The sequence below is a fragment of the Pongo abelii genome, chromosome 18 (assembly GCF_028885655.2).
Source record: "Pongo abelii isolate AG06213 chromosome 18, NHGRI_mPonAbe1-v2.0_pri, whole genome shotgun sequence".
In the NCBI taxonomy this organism is placed as follows: domain Eukaryota; kingdom Metazoa; phylum Chordata; class Mammalia; order Primates; family Hominidae; genus Pongo; species Pongo abelii.
In genome coordinates, this window is record NC_072003.2 from 17,624,717 (window position 1) to 17,644,597 (window position 19,881).

Sequence of the window (19,881 nt, forward strand, 5' to 3'; positions counted from 1 at the left end):
TTAGCCTACTCTGGAAGTAGTGTCCTCCCAGGGACACAAGGAACAAGCAGATTGTGAACAGAGGCCTCCTGGGTGCCGGCCGTGCACTGGTCCCTAGAGGGTGGAAAGACACTATAACTGGAAGCTGCCCTTTGTTAAGCCCCAGGAATTAGCCCTTCTGATCTTTTTTTTTTTTTTTTTTTTTTTTTTTTAGCTGGAGTCTTGCTCTGTCACCCAGGCTGGAGTGCAGTGGTGCAATCTTGGCTCACTGCAACCTCCATTTGCTGAGTTCAAGCGATTCTCCTGCCTCAGCCTCCCGGTAGCTGGGATTACAGGCGCATGCCACCATGCCCAGCTAATTTTTGTGTTTTTAGTAGAGAAGGGGTTTCACCATGTTGGCCAGGTTGGTCTTGAACTCCTGAGCTTAGATGATCCTCCCACCTCCGCCTCCCAACGTGCTGGGATTATAGGCATGAGCCACTGTACCCGGCCTTCTGATCTTTCAAGTCATTATTGCTTGAAAGAACCTCCTCCAGTAACACAAGGATAATCTATGCAAAGACCACAGGATAATATTTTAAAAATAAGTATCACAAAAAGCAGCCCTCTTCACTGGAGGCAAACATGATTCACAGGTTCATGTATGTACACACACACACACACACACACACAACAAACATAAGAAAAAGTCACTCCTTGTATGTTTTGCAGTATGATTTTTTTCCACTTAACCCTGCCTTAGTTTTTTTGTCTGTTCATAACTATCTAGTCAGACTTAAAATACGTTTTTGAATAGGTAAGACATGCAAATATGAAATAAAATAGTGTGTAAGGGAATATAGAACTTCCCCCTTCATTCCTATTCCTCGCCCTTCCAGTTCCCCTTCTTAGAGACACCGTGGTTGCTGGTTACATATGTAGCCCTCCAGTCATGTTATTTATTTATTTATATTATTTTTCGAGATGGAGTCTCACTCTGTCACCCAGACTGGAGTGCAGTGGCATGATCTTGGCTCACTGCAACGGCCCCCTCCCAGGTTCAAGCAATTCTCCTCCCTCAGCCTCCCAAGTAGCTGGGACTACAGGCGTGCACCACCATGCCCAGCTAATTTTTGTATTTTTAGTAGAGAGGGGTTTTTGCCATGTTGGCTAGGCTGGTCTTGATCTCCTGATCTCAGGTGATCCACCTGCCTCAGCCTGCCAAAGTGCTGGGATTGCAGGCTTAAGCCACTGTGACCAGCCTATTGCTTTTTTTGTGATGAAGTCTCACTCTGTCACCCAGGCTGGAGTGCGATGGTGTGATCTCGGCTCCTGCAACCTATGCCTTCTGGATTCAAGCGATCCTCCTGCCCCAGTCTCCTGAGTAGCTGGGATTACAGGTGTGCACCACCACACCCAGCTAATTTTTGTATTTTTTGTAAAGATGGGTTTTTGCCATGTTAGCCAGGCTGGTCTTGAACTCCTGACCTAAAGTGATCCACCCACCTCAGCCTCCCAAAGTGCTATAATTACAGGTGTGAGCTGCTCCATCCAGCCTCCAGTGCTGTTTTATACACATGCAGCCACATAGAGAGCCCCTCCTGCACCCTTCCAAAATGGCAGCACAGGCCACGGCTGTTGTGTATCTCAATCTTTGCATCTGACTGTGTATTTTGGCCATTCATCCATGGTAGTAGAGGGCCACTGCACAGTCTTCTGCTATAGGGATGAACCATAATGATTAAGCCTGTCTGCTATTGACAGGTATTTAGGTTGTTTCTAGTCTTTTTGGTCTTAAAAGCAAGGCTGCGGCAAAAACACGTGCTTGGTGGACCACATCTGTCTCTAGGTTGGGTATTTAGAAAGCCGTGATATTGCACTGCAGCATCATAAAGAAGGTGTGATTATCCATCACTTTATTGAGGAAGCTCAGGTGTAGGTCTGTATGCACAAGTCAGGCAGGTGATAAGGCAAAGCCAACACTCTGCCCAGGCCTGTGTGTGTGTGTTTTGTTTTTTTGTTTGTTTGTTTGTTTGTTTTGAGACCGAGTCTCCCTCTATCGCCCAGGCTGGAGTAGAGTGGCACAATCTCGGCTCACTGCAACCTCTGCTGCCTGAGTTCAAGCAGTTCTCCTGCCTCAGCCTCCCGAGTAGCTGGGACTACAGGCACACGCCACCACACCTTGCTAATTTTTGTATTTTTAGTAGTGATGAGGTTTCACTGTGTTGGCCGGGCTGGTCTCGAACTCCTGACCTCAGGTGATCCACCCACCTTGGCATCCCAAAGTGCTGGGATTACAGGTGTGAGCCACTGCACCTGGCCAGCCCTGTGTGTCTGAAAGCCAGTGTTCCTTCCACTTCCCTCCCTTCCTTCCCTGTTGCTCATTTCTGCTGCAGGCCCTGGGAGCACCCCCTGCTCAGGGCTCTGTGGCTGACCATATAAAGCGTCGGAGAAAAACTGGAGCTGCTTCCTAATACGGTCACAAGAGGGAAATCCTGGGCCTGCAGCTGGGACCTGCTGGTGGCACAGGGCCCATGAGATGACGGCTGGGATACAGGAGGCTGGGATGTTGAAACCTCTGAATTTAACCAGCTAGAGAGGGGCTCATGGGGCCAGAGAGGCAGAAACACAGCCAACTATGGTTGGGCTGGGTCGAGGTGAAGGAGAAGTGGCTGAACAATGTGGGAGGAAGAGCCAGATGCTGAAGCCCCACGGCCCTGCCGTGAGATGTGCGGCTGCCTGCACCAGTCTTACCTTCACTCCATCGTCATACCCTGGCTTGCTTAGAAAGCTTTTACAGAACTCAGCAGATTCAGATCTACCTGGAAGTATGGATTAAGTGCTTGCTGTGTGCATGGCACTGGGAGAGATGTCCCAAACAAAGAGGATGAAAGTCATATTCCTCTTTCAGAAGCTGGTGATGGAGTTGAAAAGGCAGTGTGGTCCTTCCTTCTTTTTAAAAATTCATTTTATTCTTTTTTTTTTTTTCTTTGAGACAGTCTCACTCTGTCACCCAGGCTGGAGTGTGGTGGCATGATCTTGGCTCACATAACCTCTGCCTCCTTGGTTCAGGTGACTCTCCTGCCTCAGCCTCCTGAGTAGCTGGGATTACAGGCATGCACCACCACACCCAGCTGATTTTTGTATTTTTAGTAAAGACGGGGTTTTGCCATGTTAGCCAGGCTGGTCTCAAACTCCCGACCTGAAGTGATCTGACCTCCTCGACTTCCCAAACTGCTGGCATTAAAGGTGTGAGCCACCATGCCTGGCCTCTTCCATCTTTTTAAAAATTCATTTTTTTCTTTTATTTTCTCTTTCTTTTTCTTTCCTTCCTTCCTTTCTTCCTTTTTTTTTTTTTTTTTTTTTTTTTAGAAGTCTCACTCTGTTGCCCAGGCTGGAGTGTGCAGCACCATGATCTCAGCTCACTATAACCTTCACCTCCTGGGTTCAAGTGATTCTCCTACCTCAGCCTCCCAGCTAGCTGGGATTACAGGCGCCTGCCATCACGCCTGGCTGATTTTTGTATTTTTAGTAGAGATAGGGTTTTGCCATGTTGGCCAGGCTGGTCTCGAACTCCTAACCTCAAGTGATCTGACCTCCTTGGCCACCCGAAGTGCTGGGATTATAGCTGAGTGTCTACTCCGTGCCTGGCGCTGTGCGGGGTGCAGGACATACAGTAGTGTGGGGGTCACACCCCAGGAGGTGATATTTAGGCAGAGCTCTAAAAGAGGAGAGGGAAGCAGCTGTGCAAAGATGAGGGGAAAAGTGTTCCAAGTGGAAGGAACAGCGTATTGAAGGCTCTAAGGTGGCAAGACTTTCCCTCTCATGAAATGAAGGGAGCATAGTAAGAGTCACTAAATAACATTGATTGAGCACCTACTACATACCAGCCACCATGCTAAGTGCTTTTGGAGCATTATCTCACAGCACACCTGTGAAGGGCTTGTTAGTATGCATCCCTGTTTTGTAGATGAGGATAAGTGAGACTCAGAGAGGTTAAGGGACTTGCCCAGGGTCACACAGCGAAGAAGTAGCAGAGTGAAGGTTCAAATTCAAGTACCCCATACCCAGTTCTGAGCCCTTAGGCACTGCCCTTTACTGACTCCAGGTCAAGGGCTTGAGTGAGGACGGGTTGGGCTGTAAATGATACCTACACTCAAAAGGGGTGTGGCAGTGGACATGGCCCCAGAGGAGCTGGAGATGGAGTCGAGGCCTGAAGGAGGGTGGGGCTTGATTGACCCTTGTTCAGGTGACCACGGACGGGCGCTTCTTTTTGGGAGGCTTGTCCTGGGGACAGGGGACACCGATTGAACAGGACATAGCACCTGGCCTGGCTCAATGCAGTCCACTGAGTACCTACTGCTGCAGTGCAAGGCCCCCAGGTCACAGAGGTGAAGTCAGGCTGTCCCTGTTCCCAGGAAGCTGTATCATTCATTTATTCCCCTGGTATGTATTTAGCAAGCATTTAGTTAGCACCTATTCTATACCAAGACCTGTGCTGGGACTGAAGAGGAGAAAGAGGGGGTTCCCCAGCCTCAAGGCACTTGCGGCTCGTGTTTGCAGGATGGGTGGGACGGTCCTGGGTGATGAAATGGGGAAGAGGGGTGTCCAGGCAGGCAGCCCCCCACTCCCAGCCCCACCAGGCTGGATGTTGCTCCTGGGCCCTGCTTACCTCTCACCCTTGCTCTGCTTCTCCATTTCGGTCCAATGGAGCTGCTTATACCAAGCTGCTTGTAGTTCACCCCCACGGACCCCGTGTCCTGTTTTTCTGCCCATGTCCCTGCTTTGTCCTGAGCTGGTTAACACCTTGTTGTCCTTTAAGACTCAGCACAGGGAATACCTCCTCACCTGGAGGTTTCCCTAACCACCCCCACCGTGGGTTAGGGCCTTCCCTTCCTTGTTCCTATCATTCTCTGTTCTTATGACGTGTTTTAATGTACTTGTCTCCCTCTCTGATCTAAGTTCTTTAAGTGCAGAAGCTATCATTGATTTGTTTATCTCCAGCCTCTGACATAGATGTGGTATATAGTAGGTGCTCAGTAAATGGTTGATGGCTATTTAGACAGGCATATGCTGACTCATTCATGTTCCTTTTAGTAGATGGTGAGAACCTCTGTCTCCATCAGTCCTGTTTCTTTTCTTTTTTTCTTTCTTTTTTTTTTTTGAGATGGGGTCTCCCTCTGTCACCCAGGCTGGAGTGCAATGGCACCACCTTGGCTCACTACAACGTCCCTCCACCTCCCAGGTTCAAGTGATTCTCCTGCCTCAGCCTGCCCAGTAGCAGGGACTACAGGCATGTGCCACCATGCCCTGCTAATTTTTTGTATTTTTGGTAGAGACAGGGTCTCACTGTGTTGCCTAGGTTGGTCTTGAACTCCTGAGTGTGAGTAATCTGCCCTCCTTGGCCTCCCAAAGTGCTGGGATCATAGGTGTGAACCACTGCGCCCAGCAATCCTGTACCTTCAAAGAATATCATTCCTCTGCAGCACCCCCAGACATTACATACCATTGTCCCTTAGCAAACTGAGCCCTGGAAGGACCTTCCCACTCTCTCTTTTTCTTTCTTTTTTTTTTTTTTTGAGACAAGGTCTCACCGTGTCACCCAGGCTGGAGTGCATGGCACAATCACGGCTCACTGCAACCTCAACCTCCCAGGCTTAAGCAAACCTCCCACGTGGCTGGGACTACAGGCAAGTGCCACCATGCCCAGCTAATTTTTAAATTTCTTGTAGAGATGGGGTCTCACTGTGTTGCCCAGGCTGGTCTCAGACTTCTGGGCTCAAGCGATCTTCCTGCCTTGACCTCCCAAAGTGCTGGGATTACAGGTGTGAGCCACCACACCTGGCCAGACTTTCCCACTCTCTAATTGGCTCCAGCCCTTGACTAAAAGCCCCTTGAGGGCTGGGACCCTGTGTTTTTTTTTTTATGTTCTAATGTAGTCCCAACATGTTTTGCATGGCATCTGGGACATACAGAATGAATGAATGAATGAATGAAGGAATGAATGAACGAACGAATGAACGATCAATAGTTTCTGTTTCTGTTGGATGGGCCTAGGCTGGATAGCATAATGGACCATGCTCATACCTGGGGGTGGGCCAGGCTGGGCTTGGTGCTGCTAGGATCTTCTTTGGTGACCTCGGTCAAGTCACTTAACCCTCTGTTGCTTGGTTCACTCTAGTTGTAACTGAGAGGTGGATCTGTGGTTCTCCCTAAGTCACTTGCAGGGAAGAGGATATGCTTTATGGCCATCAGAGTCTTGGGCAGTACTGATGTTTATCGTTTGGAAAAAGCAGTTCCTGTGAGACGGGTTGCAGCCTGTCTCCTGAACTGTGACCTCAACCATGGGAAAATCTAGTATCTAGTAAGGAAAAATCATGACAATATTGCCTTACCACGTACAGCATGGCGGGACTCACCTTGTGCCTTGACTCCTCCGTCCCTGATCTGATTATTTTCAGATGCTCCTATTCACCCAGTAGGACAGGACTGCTATTTTTTAAATGATAAAGTGCATATAACGTAAAATTTACCATTTTAAACATTTTAAAGAAAACAGTGCCATGAAGTGCACTCACAATGTTGTACAGCTATCAATTTCAAGACAGGGTCTTGCTCTGTCACCCAGGGGCTAGAGTGCAATGGTACAATCATAGCTCACTATAACCTTGAGCTCCTGGGATCAAGCAATCCTCCTGACTCAGCCTCCAAAGTAGCTAGGATTACAGGTGATCACCACCATGGCCAGCTATTTTTTTTTTTTTTTTTTGTAGAGAGGGGGTCTGGCTGTTGTTGCCTGGGCTGGTCTCGAACTTTTAGCCTGAAGCAATCCTCCCACCTTCGCCTCCCAAAGTGCTGGGATTACAGGCATGAGCCACTACACTTGGCCCCAGAGCATTTTTATAGCCCCAAAAGGAAACCCTATACCCGTGAGCAGTTCCTCCTCATTTCCCCCCTCTCCAGCCCCTGGGAACCGTGACTCTGTTTTGTTTCCGTGGCTTTGCCTACTCTAGACACCTCATATAAATGAGATGATATAGGAAGTGACCTTTCGTGCCTGGCTTCTTTCACTAGGCATATTTTCAAGCTTCATCCGCATTGGAGAGCTGGTGTCAGTGTTTGTCTCTGGTTTCCAGATGGGGAAGGTATTAATGGTCATGAGCAGGTGCTCTGGGGTAACCAGGAGTTCTAGTTCCCAACTTCCCTCCAGCTGTGTAACCTGGTGACAACCTCACCACGCCTCACTTCGCCCTCCTGTCAAACAGGCAGTGGGGAAATCACTGTTACTGAGTAGTTGTGAGATTCCATAAGGAGATGCCTCTGCCATCTTCCAGAGACTGAGTCACTGGGGTTTCTTCTTAGATATGGACATTGGAAGGTCCCAGAAAGAGATCAGAGGGTGGTGGGAGGAGAGAGAGGTTGGAGGATTATTACCTTTTCCTCCCTCCCTCCTGGACTACAGTTTTGGCAGTTGTGTTGCTATATGGCTGCGGATCCCTCTGGACAGCCCCTTTTTAGGGGTGCGTGGCTTTCTATGTCTCCAATGTTCAGTTAATGACATTCCCTCTCTGGCTGGGTGCGGTGGCTCCCACCTGTAATCCCAGCACTTTGGGAAGCTGAGACTGGTGCATCGCCTGAGCTCAGGAGTTCAAGACCAGCCTGGGCAATATAGTGAAACCCTGTCTCTACAAAAAATAAAATGAAATAAAAATTACCTGGGCATGGTTGTGCACACCTGTGGTACCACCTACTTGGGAGGCTGAGGCGAGAGGATCACTTAAGCCCAGAAACTCAAGGTTGTAGTGAGCCAAGATCACCCCACTACACTGCAGCCTGGGTGACAGAGCAAGACCCTGTCTCAAAAAAAAAAAAAAAAAAAAAAAAAGGTAAACAATATTCTCTTCTGTTCTTGCTCTTCAGACTTAACTGCTCCTGTCACTGGTTAGGTTTCTTTAATTCTGCACACATATCTGTAAACAGTCCCTTTATTAAATGTTCCTGAGTTAATATCTTAAGTGCGCTGTTCATTTTCTGTGCCACCTGTTAAATGATGAGCATTTAATACGATTGTGAATGTCGAAAAAAATCCTGTGTAGTGCTTAGTTAGGTGCCCAACACATAGTAAGTGCTCAATGAACGGTGGCTGTTATTTAAGCCAGTGAGGTCCAGGGAGGTAAAGTGGCAGCTCGGAGGAGTGGAGCTGAGATTTGAACCCAGAGCTCTTCAAAACTCCACAGTTGGGCCAGGTGCAATGGCTCACACCAATAATCCCAGTGCCTTGGGAGGCCGAAATGGGAGAATTGCTTGAGCCCAGGAATTCGAGACCAGCCTGAGCAACACAGTGAAACCCACGTCTCTACAGAAAATATAAACATCAGCCAGGCCTGGTGGCGCCCACCTGTAGTCCTGGCTACTCGGGAGGCTGAGGTAGGAGGATCACCTGAGTCCAGAAAGGTCAAGGTTGCAGTGAGTCATGTTCACACGACTGCACTCCAGCCTAGGTGACAGAGTGAGACCCCATCTCAAAACAAACACAGAACCCCCCAACAGTTGCAAAATATAACATACGCAGCCTGGAAACCCACTCTCGCCCTTTCTCCTCTTCCCCCATACCTGGAATATCAGTGAGGCCCAGGATTTCCACTAAGACTCCAAGCTCCAGTTTCCCCATCTCTAAAATGAGAATACTGAGTGCTTCTGTGCGATCTGTCTTCCCTGGAGGAGGTCTGAAAGTAAGCTGGGTTCTCTGTCTGCAGACGTACTCTGGCCTCTTCTGCGTGGTGGTCAACCCCTATAAACACCTGCCCATCTACTCGGAGAAGATCGTCGACATGTACAAGGGCAAGAAGAGGCACGAGATGCCGCCTCACATCTACGCCATCGCAGACACGGCCTACCGGAGCATGCTTCAAGGTGAGTGAACTCAGTGAGGGCTGCACGGGGCCAGCTCCAGGGAGCCCCTCCTGTCCTGCTTGTCTGCAGTTCTTGCCAGGAATGGGGAGTTTGGCAGGCGGTGCGAGGGACCAGGAGTTACTGTGGCTGAAAAAGGGAAAAAGCAAAAGGAACATCTGTGTTTGCAGCCTGGGAGGGTGAGGGAGAGCCAAGAGCTTGGGCAAATACGGGCATGGGCCCGCTCCAGCTCCAGCTCCGGGGCTTGCTGCCCAAGGGCCCTGCTGGGCCAGCTGTCTGCAAAGGATGGGAAGAGGGTGGGGAACAGCCCTGGGGCTGAGCCATTGTGGTCTGTGTTGACACCTACCTGTCCCTCAGCCCCTGTGGGACTGTGGGTAAATATCTTTTCCTCTTCAGCCTCAGTTTCCTCATTTGTCAAAAGGGGTGATAGTCTCTATCTTGTAGCTTCTTGTGAAGATTGTTAATGCTGGTTTTTCCAAACATAAGACTTGTGCCTATTACTTTCATGTTTATATGTTATTATTTTTACTATTGTTTTATTATTTTTGAGACAGGGTCTCACTTTCTCGCCCAGGCTGAAGTGCAGTGGTGCGATCTCGGCTCCCTGCAACCTCCGCCTCCTGGTCTCAAGCAATTCTCCTGCCTCAGCCTCCCAAGTAGCTGGGACTATAGGTGTGGACTGCCATGTCAAGCTAATTAAAAAAAGGTGGTTTTTTGTTTTTTTGGTTTTTTTTGGAAGTGACAGGATCTTGCTATACTGGTTGGTTTCAAACTCTTGGCCTCAGGCCATCCTCCCACTTTGGCCTCCCAAAGTTCTGGGATTATAGGCATGAGCCACTGCACCCAGGCCTTCTCACCCTCTATTTAGAACACTTTGGAGCCCCTGAAGTAGCCACCCCCAAGTCAAACCGAGGGACTAGGCAGTTAATACAAACAAGTGTACCAGGTCAGGCGAAGAGTACAAGAAACTCGAAAACTCATACCCCCTCTGAAAGGGCACCGACAGGTGGGAACCCAGGGATCTGAGTTGGGAGTTGAGAGGAGCCCAATTCTGGAAGTTCTTGAGGCAGGAATCCAGGTGTGCCTGAGAGATGCCACGACCCCGCCCCCAAGGTAGAGGGACTCAGATATAAGTGCCCCGACTTTCTGACAGTTAGCCAGACTCCACAGGTAGGACCAGAACCTCGGTCCCTCTAGGCAGGGCCTGCCATTACCTCCAAAGACCAGCAGGTGGAGCCTTGCAAGGACAATCTTGGAGCTGTAATCTCAGGTTGTAAAGTGACGGCTCCTGGAGTTAGGTATCTGTCTTTGTATTAAACACACAAACACACACATTCTTTATGGTCTCCCTTGATGGAAGAGTATTTACAAAGTGGTTCGTGTACATCTTTGGGAAGCTGAGCATCACAGACTTCAGCGTTCCTATCATTTGGGGTGCTTTCGGTTGCAAGTAAGATAACAACTAACTAAAGTGGCTTAACCAGTAGGAGTTCATTGCCTCACATAACAGGAAGTCTAGTGGCTGATTTCAGGGTTGACTTCCTTGGGATTTTTCTCAGCTTCTTCCTCATGGTCACAAAGTGGTAGCCATAGTTCCAGATATCACGTTTTCATGTGATAATATCCAAAAGCATGAAGGAAGTGGAGGGTAAGGTTCTTTTCCTGTGTCTCTCTCTATTTTTTTTTTTTTTTTTTTTTTAAGTCAGGTAGAGACTTGGTCATATGCTAACCCCTAAAGCAATCACTGGCAAAGGGGATTGGAGTGTTTATGATTTGTTTGAACCATTACTGGTTCTTTTTTTTTTTTTCCTTTTTCGAGACAGGGTCTCACTCTGTTGCCCAGGCTGGAATGCAGTGGTATGATCTCAGCTCACTGCAACCTCTGCCTCCCAAGTTCAAGTGATTCTCCCAACTCAGCCTCCAGAGTAGCTGGGATTACAGGTGTGTGCCACCACGCCTGGCTAAGTTTTTGTATTTTTAGTCGAGACCAGGTTTCACCATGTTGGCCAGGCTGGTCTCGAACTCCTGACTTCAAGTTATCCACCCGCCTTGGCCTCCCAAAATGTTGGGATTACAGGCATAAGCCACCATACCCAGCAATTCCTGGTTCTTTTCTGGAGCTGAGGTCCCACTAAGCACATTTTAATCTAAATACCAAAAAGAAATAAAATTCTGTTAGCAAAGGAGAAGGATGGGTAAGCATTTCTACAGTGCTCTGGAAAAATTTATTTGTAACTTTAAAAAGTCTTTAATATTGTATTTAAAGAACTTGCTGGCACCTATGATTCTATCATCCAAAGCTCATCACCATTAACATTTTGTTATGTGACCTTTCATTACACTAACTGAGCCAAATGGCATGAAATGAAGGAAGTTTTTACTATCTGAAGATAATTCGTTCCAGAAAAAGATCACTTAGAACAGAGACCAAAGTTTCACTGTAGATAGTATGTGTGCGGAGGACGGAAAGAGAGTGGGCAAAATATTTGACTGAGCTTGAAAAATGACATTGCAGGCCGGGCACAGTGGCTCATGCCTGTATTCCTGGCACTTTGGGAAGCCCAGATGGGTAGATTGCTCGAGGTCATGAGTTCGAGACCAGCCTGGGCAATATGGCAAAAGCTTGTCTCTACAAAAAATACAAAAATTACTTTGGTGTGGTACCACATACCTGTAGTCCCACTTCTTGGGAGGCTGAGGTGGGAGGATCGCTTGAGACCAGGAAGTGGAGGTTGCTGTGAGCCGAGATCACGCCACTGCATTCCAGCCTGGGTGAGAGAGCCAGACCTTGTCTCAAAAGAAAAGAAAAGAAAAACGACATTGCAAATTATAAAAACAGGTTAATTTCATCTTACATGTAATAAAAATTTTATTTTAATTACAAGTAGGTGCTAATTTGTAGATTTAGTATAAAATGAATTAAGAGTGGGTTTGGTTTTTTTTCCGTAACTTTTTTTGGGGTGAGGGACGAAATCATGTGAGAGCGTAAAACGACGTTCTTCATGTCATGCTTGACTTCCACAGCCCAAGCTAAAGAGGACCATTCTTACAGATTTATTTCATGGGTCACCAGTTTTCCTAAGAGCTTCTTTTACTTTGGTGTTTAAGTCTGTCAAAGCCCCTGTGGTCTTAGTGTTCATTCAGCTGTGAATTGCCTTGAATCTTTTTCTTTCTTTTATCTTTGCTTTTTTTTTTTTTTTTTTTTTTTTGATGGAGCTTCCCTCTTGTTGCCCAGGCTGGAGCGCAATGGCGTGATCTCAGCTCACTGCAACCTCTGCCTCCTGGGTTCAAGTGATTCTACTGCCTCAGCCTCCCAAGTAGCTGGGATTACAGGCATGCACCACCACACCCGGCTAATTTTGTATTTTTAGTAGAGACGAGGTTTCACCATGTTAGCCAGGATGGTCTTGATATCCTGACCTTGTGATCTTCCCACCTCGGCTTCCCAAAATGCTGGGATTACAGGCATGCGCCACCACACCCGGCTAATTTGGTATTTTTAGTAGAGATGGGGTTTCACCATGTTAACCAGAATGGTCTCGATCTCCTGACCTTGTGATCTCCCACCTTGGCCTCCCAAAATGCTGGGATTACAGGCATGCACCATCACGCCCAGCTAATTTTGTATTTTTAGTAGAGATGGGGCTTCACCATGTTGGTCAGGCTGGTCTTGAACCCCTGGCCTCAGGTGATCTGCCCACCTCGGCCTCCCAAAGTGGTGGGATTACAGGCGTGTACCACCGCGCTCAGCTCCTGAATCTTTTTTTGGCCTTTCCAAGGCCACTGACTTTGCTAGTCACTGCACCTTATTTCGTAGAGCTGCCACTTGGTTTTGTGTTCATATCATGATGGTGGATATTGACACCCAATAATTGGCAAGGTGAAGCCATTTAATCGTAGGTGGTGGAGAAGGAGGTTTCGGTGGAGTTTGATCGCTCATGTAGTCATCAAAGAATATTTTTGTGTTGTGGGGACTTTTGCTTTCCTACACCAGCAGTCCTCAACCTTTTTGACACCAGGGACCAGTTTCATAGAAGTCAGTTTTTCCATGGACCACAGGCGAGAGATGGTTCGGGATGATTCAAGTGTATTACATTTTTTGTGCACTTTACTTCTATGATTACATTGTCATATATAATGAAATAATTATACAACTCACCATAATGTAGAATCAGTGGGAGCCCTGAGCTTGTTTTCCTGCAACTAGACAGCCCTATCTGGGGGTAAGGGGAGACAGTGACAGATCATCAGGCATTAGATTCTCATAAGGAGCACACAGCCTGGATCCCTCATGTATACAGTTCACAGTAGGGTTCGTGGTTCTATAAGAATCTAATGCCGCCTCTGATCTGGCAGGAGGCAGAGCTCAGGTGGTAATTGGAGTGATAGGTAGTGGCTGTAAATACAGATGAAGCCCACTACTCACCTCCTGCTGTGCAGTACCAGTCAGTGGTCCAGTGGTTTGAGATGCCTGCCCTAGACCACCTCTTAACTGTGGAGCAATGTTGTAATTGACAAGGACACCCTGTGTTCATACATTTGATTCCTCGTGGGCTCCAGGTTTTAACACAAAGTTGCATAGTCAGCTCTCTGAAATTACTTAGAAATGCTCACTTGACACGTAGTAAGCTCCAATAGGAAATGACAATCATGATTGAGCATAGCGGCATGTCTCCAGTCCTAGCATTTTGGGAGGCCGAGGCAGGAGGATCAGTTGAGGCCAGGAGTTACAGACCAGCCTGAGCAACATAGTGAGCTCTTGTCTCTACAAAAAAATAATTAGCTGGCCACAGTGCATGAGTCTGTAGTCCTAGCTACTCTGGAGGCTGAGGCAGGAGGATGGCTTGAGCCCAGGACTTCAAGAATGCAGTGTGCTATGATCGTGCTATGTATGGTATGTACTCCAGCCTTGGCAACAGAGTAAGACCCTGTCACCAAAGAAAGAAAGAAAGAAAATGAAAACCGTGAGTATGCACATCCATAAAAGATAAACTCTTTACTTAATTTAAATGTTAACCAACACCTGCTTTGCACTTGTGTATTTTGGCATGACCTGTGCTTTCTGGCAAATCATTGATGGTGGACTCCAAAAATAAAAAGAATTGGGCTGGGCGCGGTGGCTCATGCCTGTAATCCCAGCACTTTGGGAGGCCGAGGTGGGCGGATCACGAGGTCAGGAGATCGAGACCATCCTGGCTAACACGGTGAATCTCCGTCTGTACTAAAAAGACAAAAAAATTAGCCAGGTGTGGTGGCGGGCACCTGTAGTCCCAGCTACTCATGGTGGCTGAGGCAGGAGAATGGCATGAACCCGGGAGGCAGAGCTTGCAGCGAGCCGAGATCGCGCCACTGCACTCTAGCCTGGGCAACAGAGCAAGACTCTGTCTCAAAAAAATAAATAAATAAAAAATAAAAAATAAAAAGAATCTCAAAAATCATGGAGAAAAATTTAAGCTTGGGAAGAATTCTGCTTATCTGCTTAATATTTCCCCCCATTCCTAAGTAGGAAATTGGTTTTTGTGAAGAAACATGTAGGCCCAGTGTGTTGACTCCATTGATAAATGGCACTATCTCATTCTGTTAAGTCACTGGGCTGGGATCCACACTAAGCTTACCGTGAAGGTGGAGAGGGAAAGTTAGCACACGCGGCTTCTTCCTTGAGTTCTTCATGGAAAAGATGGGGTGTGAAAAGGCGGGATTGAGGAGGGATGGTTAACACATGTGCACTGAATATAAGATGAAGCATTGCATTTGTGTCACATGGACAGTAAGTTCCTGAGGACCTATAAACTCCATCCTTCTCTGCATGTTCATTATTGTATCTCCAGCACATTTTCTGGTGCCTGGAACATAGTAGCTGCTCAGTTAGTATTTGTTGAATGAATGAATTATTAGAGTTATTTATAGAAAAGAACCTACCAGGGTCAGGATGGATGGGGTGGGTTATTTGAGAGAGGTGAGTCTTTATAAGCCTCGAAGAATGGTTTGCTAAGGTGAGAGAAAGAGGACAGAGATGGCTTTCTAGCCAAGAATAATAAAAGCATAAATGTAGGGTGAGAATGGGTATGATGAGTGTGGGAGGAGCTAGTTTAGAGGGGCTGACTAGTATACTGTGGCAGGGAACTCAGAGCCAGAGCTCAGCCCTTTGCTGCCTCACAGGAGTTGGGAAAATGGGAGGGACTTTCTAAGAGATACTTTACAACATGGCACCCTCCCAAATGGAAGCCAAGCCCCTTGAGGGTATGGGGAAGAGAAGCTGATATTTAAAATATGTATCTTATATCTGCATATGCATAAATTATGTCATGTTTATTTTTTAAATTCCACCCCTCCCTTTTTTTTTGAGACAGAGTCTTGCTTTGCCACCCAGGCTGGAGTGCAGTGGCACGATCTCAGCTCAGTGGTATGATTTTGGCTTACTGCAACCTCTGTCTCCTGGGTTCAAGTGATTCTTGTGCCTCAGCCTCCCGAGTAGCTGGGATTACAGGCGCACACCACCATTCCTGGCTAATTTTTGTATTTTTAGTAGAGACGGGGTTTTGCCATGTTGGCCAGGCTGGTTTCGAACTCCTGACCTCAGCTGATCTGCCCACCTTGACCTCCCAAAGAACTGAGATTACAGGCATGAGCCACTGCACCCAGCCGTGGTTTGTTTTTGGAAAAATGATACACACAAATTCAAAAGGTGAACTTCTCCCTTCAACCCTTGTGCATTCGACCCTTAGCTTCCCTCCCAAGAGACAACTATGGTTTCTAGTGTATGAGGTTTTCTCCTAGAGATATTTTTGCAAGTATAAGCAAATAGGTATCTATTTTCTTCCCTAAGGTTTCCCTACAAATACTAGCATTCCATATATATACAGTTCTATATTTTGCCAGAGGGTGTTACATATCAGTGCATGTAGGAATTCCTTGTTCCCTTTTTTAAAAAATTGGTTTTTATTTTTGTTAAAAGTATTCATGCAGATGGCTTAGAGTCAAGTAATTTTTGAAGGCTTGTTAAGAAAAATAGCCATCCTCTGCTACTTCTCAACTCCTTTAATTGATTTTTTTTTTGTATTTACCACTATATCTCTAAAAACAACACTTGTTCATAGTGCTGCTATCTTATTTTGTTTTCAATTTTAGGTATCATCTATTGACTTTCCTCTAAGAAAGATGAAATTTAGCTCATTCACTCCCTGGATTTGCCCCTACTTCCTCATTCCAACACACATGCCTCATCTCAGAGTCCCAATATAATTTTATCTTAGTTTTGACAAACTCGGTGTTCAGAGTTTCCATTATTATGACTACATAATGCTATCTAGAGTTTACATTATTATGATTATGTAGATGTTATTTGAAGCTGCGCTGCACTGCTTTGTGACTACTTTTCTTTTTTCTGTATGACTTTTCTTTTTCCTGGAGTTAGCAATTGCCTTTTTTTTCTCCCAACCTTGTTTTCCGTGTACTTAACCACCAATTCTGCCCCAAATCCTCCTTCTAAATGTATTAATCTCCTTTTAATATGTCCAGACATGTATTGGGGATCATATTGATATCATCTCCTTGAAGGTGATCTCTACTATAGCTTTCTGATCTGTGCTGGCTTTCTCTATAGCTAGTAGCTGTCATATAGGATCTTTTTCACCATCCTTGAAATTCCCTGTAATGCTTTCATAGTGGATTCCTTGTTTCCCAGTTTTCACGTCTTCCTGTTTCTTGCTTTACTCTCCTACTGAAATTAAGCCCTTTGTCCAGTAGCTTCTCAAGAAAGAATGTATGTGATCTTGAGGCATTGAGAACTTCCATATCTGAGAGGCTTGATGCTTCTCTAACACTTAAAGGATAGTTTTTCTGGGTTTAAAATTTCAGACAAGAAAGTTGTTTTCAGAAAGTTATAAATAACTTTCTTGCCTGAGCTTTTTAAGGCATTTGTGTTGTTCCCTTCTAGTTTCAGTTTTGAGAAGATGAAACCCAATCTGATTCGTGTGTGAGTGTGTGTTTGTGTGTGTGATTATATTCACCTTCCTGGCTGAAAATATTCGTGATCCTTTGTACATGATCAGTTTTTGTTTTTCCTCCTTCTCTAGAAGCTTTTAGACTGTCTTTGTCCCCCTATTCATGATGATGGGACTTGCTATGAGTCCATTTTTGTTCGTTATGCTGGACACTTAGTGGCCCAATTAATCTATAAACTTGTGTCCACAAATTCTGGGAAATTTTGCACATTATTTCCTTGATGCTCTCTTTCTCCCTGTGTTCTCTGTTTCTTTTTCCTAGAAGTCTTTTTATTTCCATAATGGAACTCTTAGACCAATCCTATAATTTTAATCTCTTTTTCTTGTCGTTTTCATCACTTTAATGTTTTTAATTGTATTTTCTGGGCATTTACCTCAACTTTTTTCCCTAACCCTTCCATTGTGTTTTAAATTTCTGGTATATATTTTATTAAATTCCAAAAATTCTATTTTATTTTTAAATGTTTCTTTCATATGACATTCTTTTTCTGTGGATGCACTATCCTGTTTCTCAAAGGATATTTAATGCAGAGTCTATTTCCTCCAAGATACATATTTTCCTATTTGTTTTAACTTCTGTCTGTCATATTAGTGGATTTCTTCAGACGTCTTGGGATTCTTGGCTATCCATTCATCTTGGATGCTTTAGTGCATGGGATACCAAATTGTTGATGGAAGCTCAGTGCTTGTAGGATGGGCTTGCTGATGTGCTTGGCTATAATATGAAAGCATTGGGCTACCCCATTAGGACACTTCTGATTTGTCTTTCAGTCTTTTGTTCATGGGCTAATTTGATTCTTCAGAGAAGGTTTGTAGAAAAATCTTCTGCCTGGAGGTTAAAGATTTGTCTAGCATCATTTTGAGGGTCTAGTTGAAAAGAAGCTGGGGGTTTCAAAATGTGGGGTGAAATTTGTACATTACCTTCCTTCTTTCAGTATGGTTCCTGGTGTCCCCCCAGGACAGAGACCCTCTGTTTAACCCTCACCAGAGACTAAACCCACCACCTTCTGTAGGGTGTGAGAAGGGCAGTCACTTGGCTTCAGGGAGTGTAGAAGGTATCAGAGGGGTCTAAAAGTGCCTTATATTTGACCCAGTCCTTATGTTTTTGTCTCCTCCTTGATCTTTTCTTCCAGAGGCCCCTGGCATTGCCAGTTTTTGAGGTTTAGGGTAGAAATGGGGAATTCTCTGTTGAAATTAGGTCGTTTCTCACCTTTCTTCACTGCTCACTTAGACTTTTCTTGGGACTTTTTTTTTTTTTTTTTTTTTTTTTTTTAGATGGAGTTTCACTCTTATTGTCCAGGCTGGAGTGCAATGGCATGATCTCGGCTCACTGCAACCTTCACCACCCGGGTTCAAGTGATTCTCCTGCCTCAGCCTCCCAAGTAGCTGGGATTACAGGCATCCACCACCACACCCAGCTAATTTTTGTATTTTAAATAGAGATGGGGTTTAACCATGTTGGTCAGGCTGGTCTCGAACTCCCGACCTTAGGTGATCCACCCAACTCGGCCTCCCAAAGTGCTGGGATTACAGGCGGGAGCCACAGTGTCTGGCCTTTTTCTTGGTACTTTTCAACGCTTATCCCATTTTCTGGCTTCCAAGATGGCTTTGCTGTTCTCCCCTCTCTAGTTCTTTTTAAACTGCCTCATGTATTTTTACACTTTTTGGTTTGTTTGTTTTTTTTTTTTTGGGATGGAGTTTCCCTCTTGTCGCGCAGGCTGGGGTGCAGTGGTGCGATCTCTGCTCACTGCAGCCTCCACCTCCTGGGATCAAGCGATTCTCCAGCCTCAGCCTCCTGAGTAGCTGGGATTACAGGTGCATGCCACCATGTCCAGCTAATTTCTGTATTTTTAGTAGAGACGGGTTGGCCAGGCTCGTCTCGAACTCCTGACCTCAGATGATCACCCACCTCAGCCTCCCATAGTGCTGGGATAACAGGCGTGAGCCACCACGCCTGGCCTTTTTACACTTTTTTTGTTTTTTTGCCTTTTTTCCCCCCTTTTGTGTGGAGAACGGGGTCTTGTTGTATTTCCCAAGCAGGTCTTGAACTCCTGGGCTCAAGCTTTCCTCACGCCTGTGTCTTCCTAAGAGCTGGGATTCCAGGCATGAGCCACCGTGCCCAGCTAAACTGGTTCATGTATTTTTGGAAAGTCTTTTACTGTTATTTTGGTAAGGTTTAGGAAGGAAGAGAGCTAAATGCATGCACTCAGCCTGCTATCTTCTCATGGGAATTCTCTCATGCCTTCTTTTACAGAGAAGCGATAATAATAATCATGGATTTTTATTATATGCTTCCTATAAAGCTCAGGGCTTTACAGAAATATTCTCAGTTAATCTTTACCACAAACCTACAAGGTGGACAGGACCGGATTAGGAATTTTAAAATTAAGCCCTGAAACTATTAAGGTGCAGGCATATGTCATCAAAAAAAATTAAATTATAAAGTAAAGAAGGCTGACAAAATTGTTTTTGTTTTTGCTTTTTTTAGAGACAGGGTCTTGCTCTGTTGCCCAGGCTGGAGTGTAATGGTGCGATTATAACTCACTGCAACCTCAAACTCCTGGGTTCAGCAATCCTGCCTCAGCTTCCCAAGTAGCTGAGACTACAGAGATGCACCACCATGCTCAGCTAATTAAAAAAAAAAAAAAAAAAGTGTTTTTTGTTTGTTTGTTTTGAGATGGAGTTTAACCCCTGTCACCTAGACTGGAGTGCAATGGTGCAATCTCAGCTCACTGCGACCTCTACCTCCTGGGTTCAAGTGATTCTCCTGCCTCAGCCTCCTGACTAGCTGGGATTACAGGCGCATGCCACCAAGCCTAGCTAATTTTTGTACTTTTAGTAGAGACGGTGTTTCACCATGTTGACCAGACTGGTCCTGAGCTCCTGACCTCAGGTGATTCACCCACCTTGGCCTTCCAAAGTGCTGGGATTACAGGCATGAGCCACCGTGCCCAGCCTTTTTTATTTTTGAGACAGGTTCTCACTGTCACCCAGGCTAGAGTGCAGTGGC

General features: G+C 45.9%; 1 protein-coding gene across 1 annotated transcript in view; it reads left to right on the top strand.

The window, feature by feature from the left end:
* MYH11 (myosin heavy chain 11) overlaps positions 1-19,881 on the top strand; it is a 154,236-nt gene that overhangs the window by 22,753 nt on the left and 111,602 nt on the right. Inside the window, exon 3 of the mRNA XM_054533519.2 lies at positions 8,715-8,871. Within this exon, the coding sequence (XP_054389494.1) occupies positions 8,715-8,871 (157 nt within the window). The remainder of the gene's footprint in view (positions 1-8,714; positions 8,872-19,881) is intronic.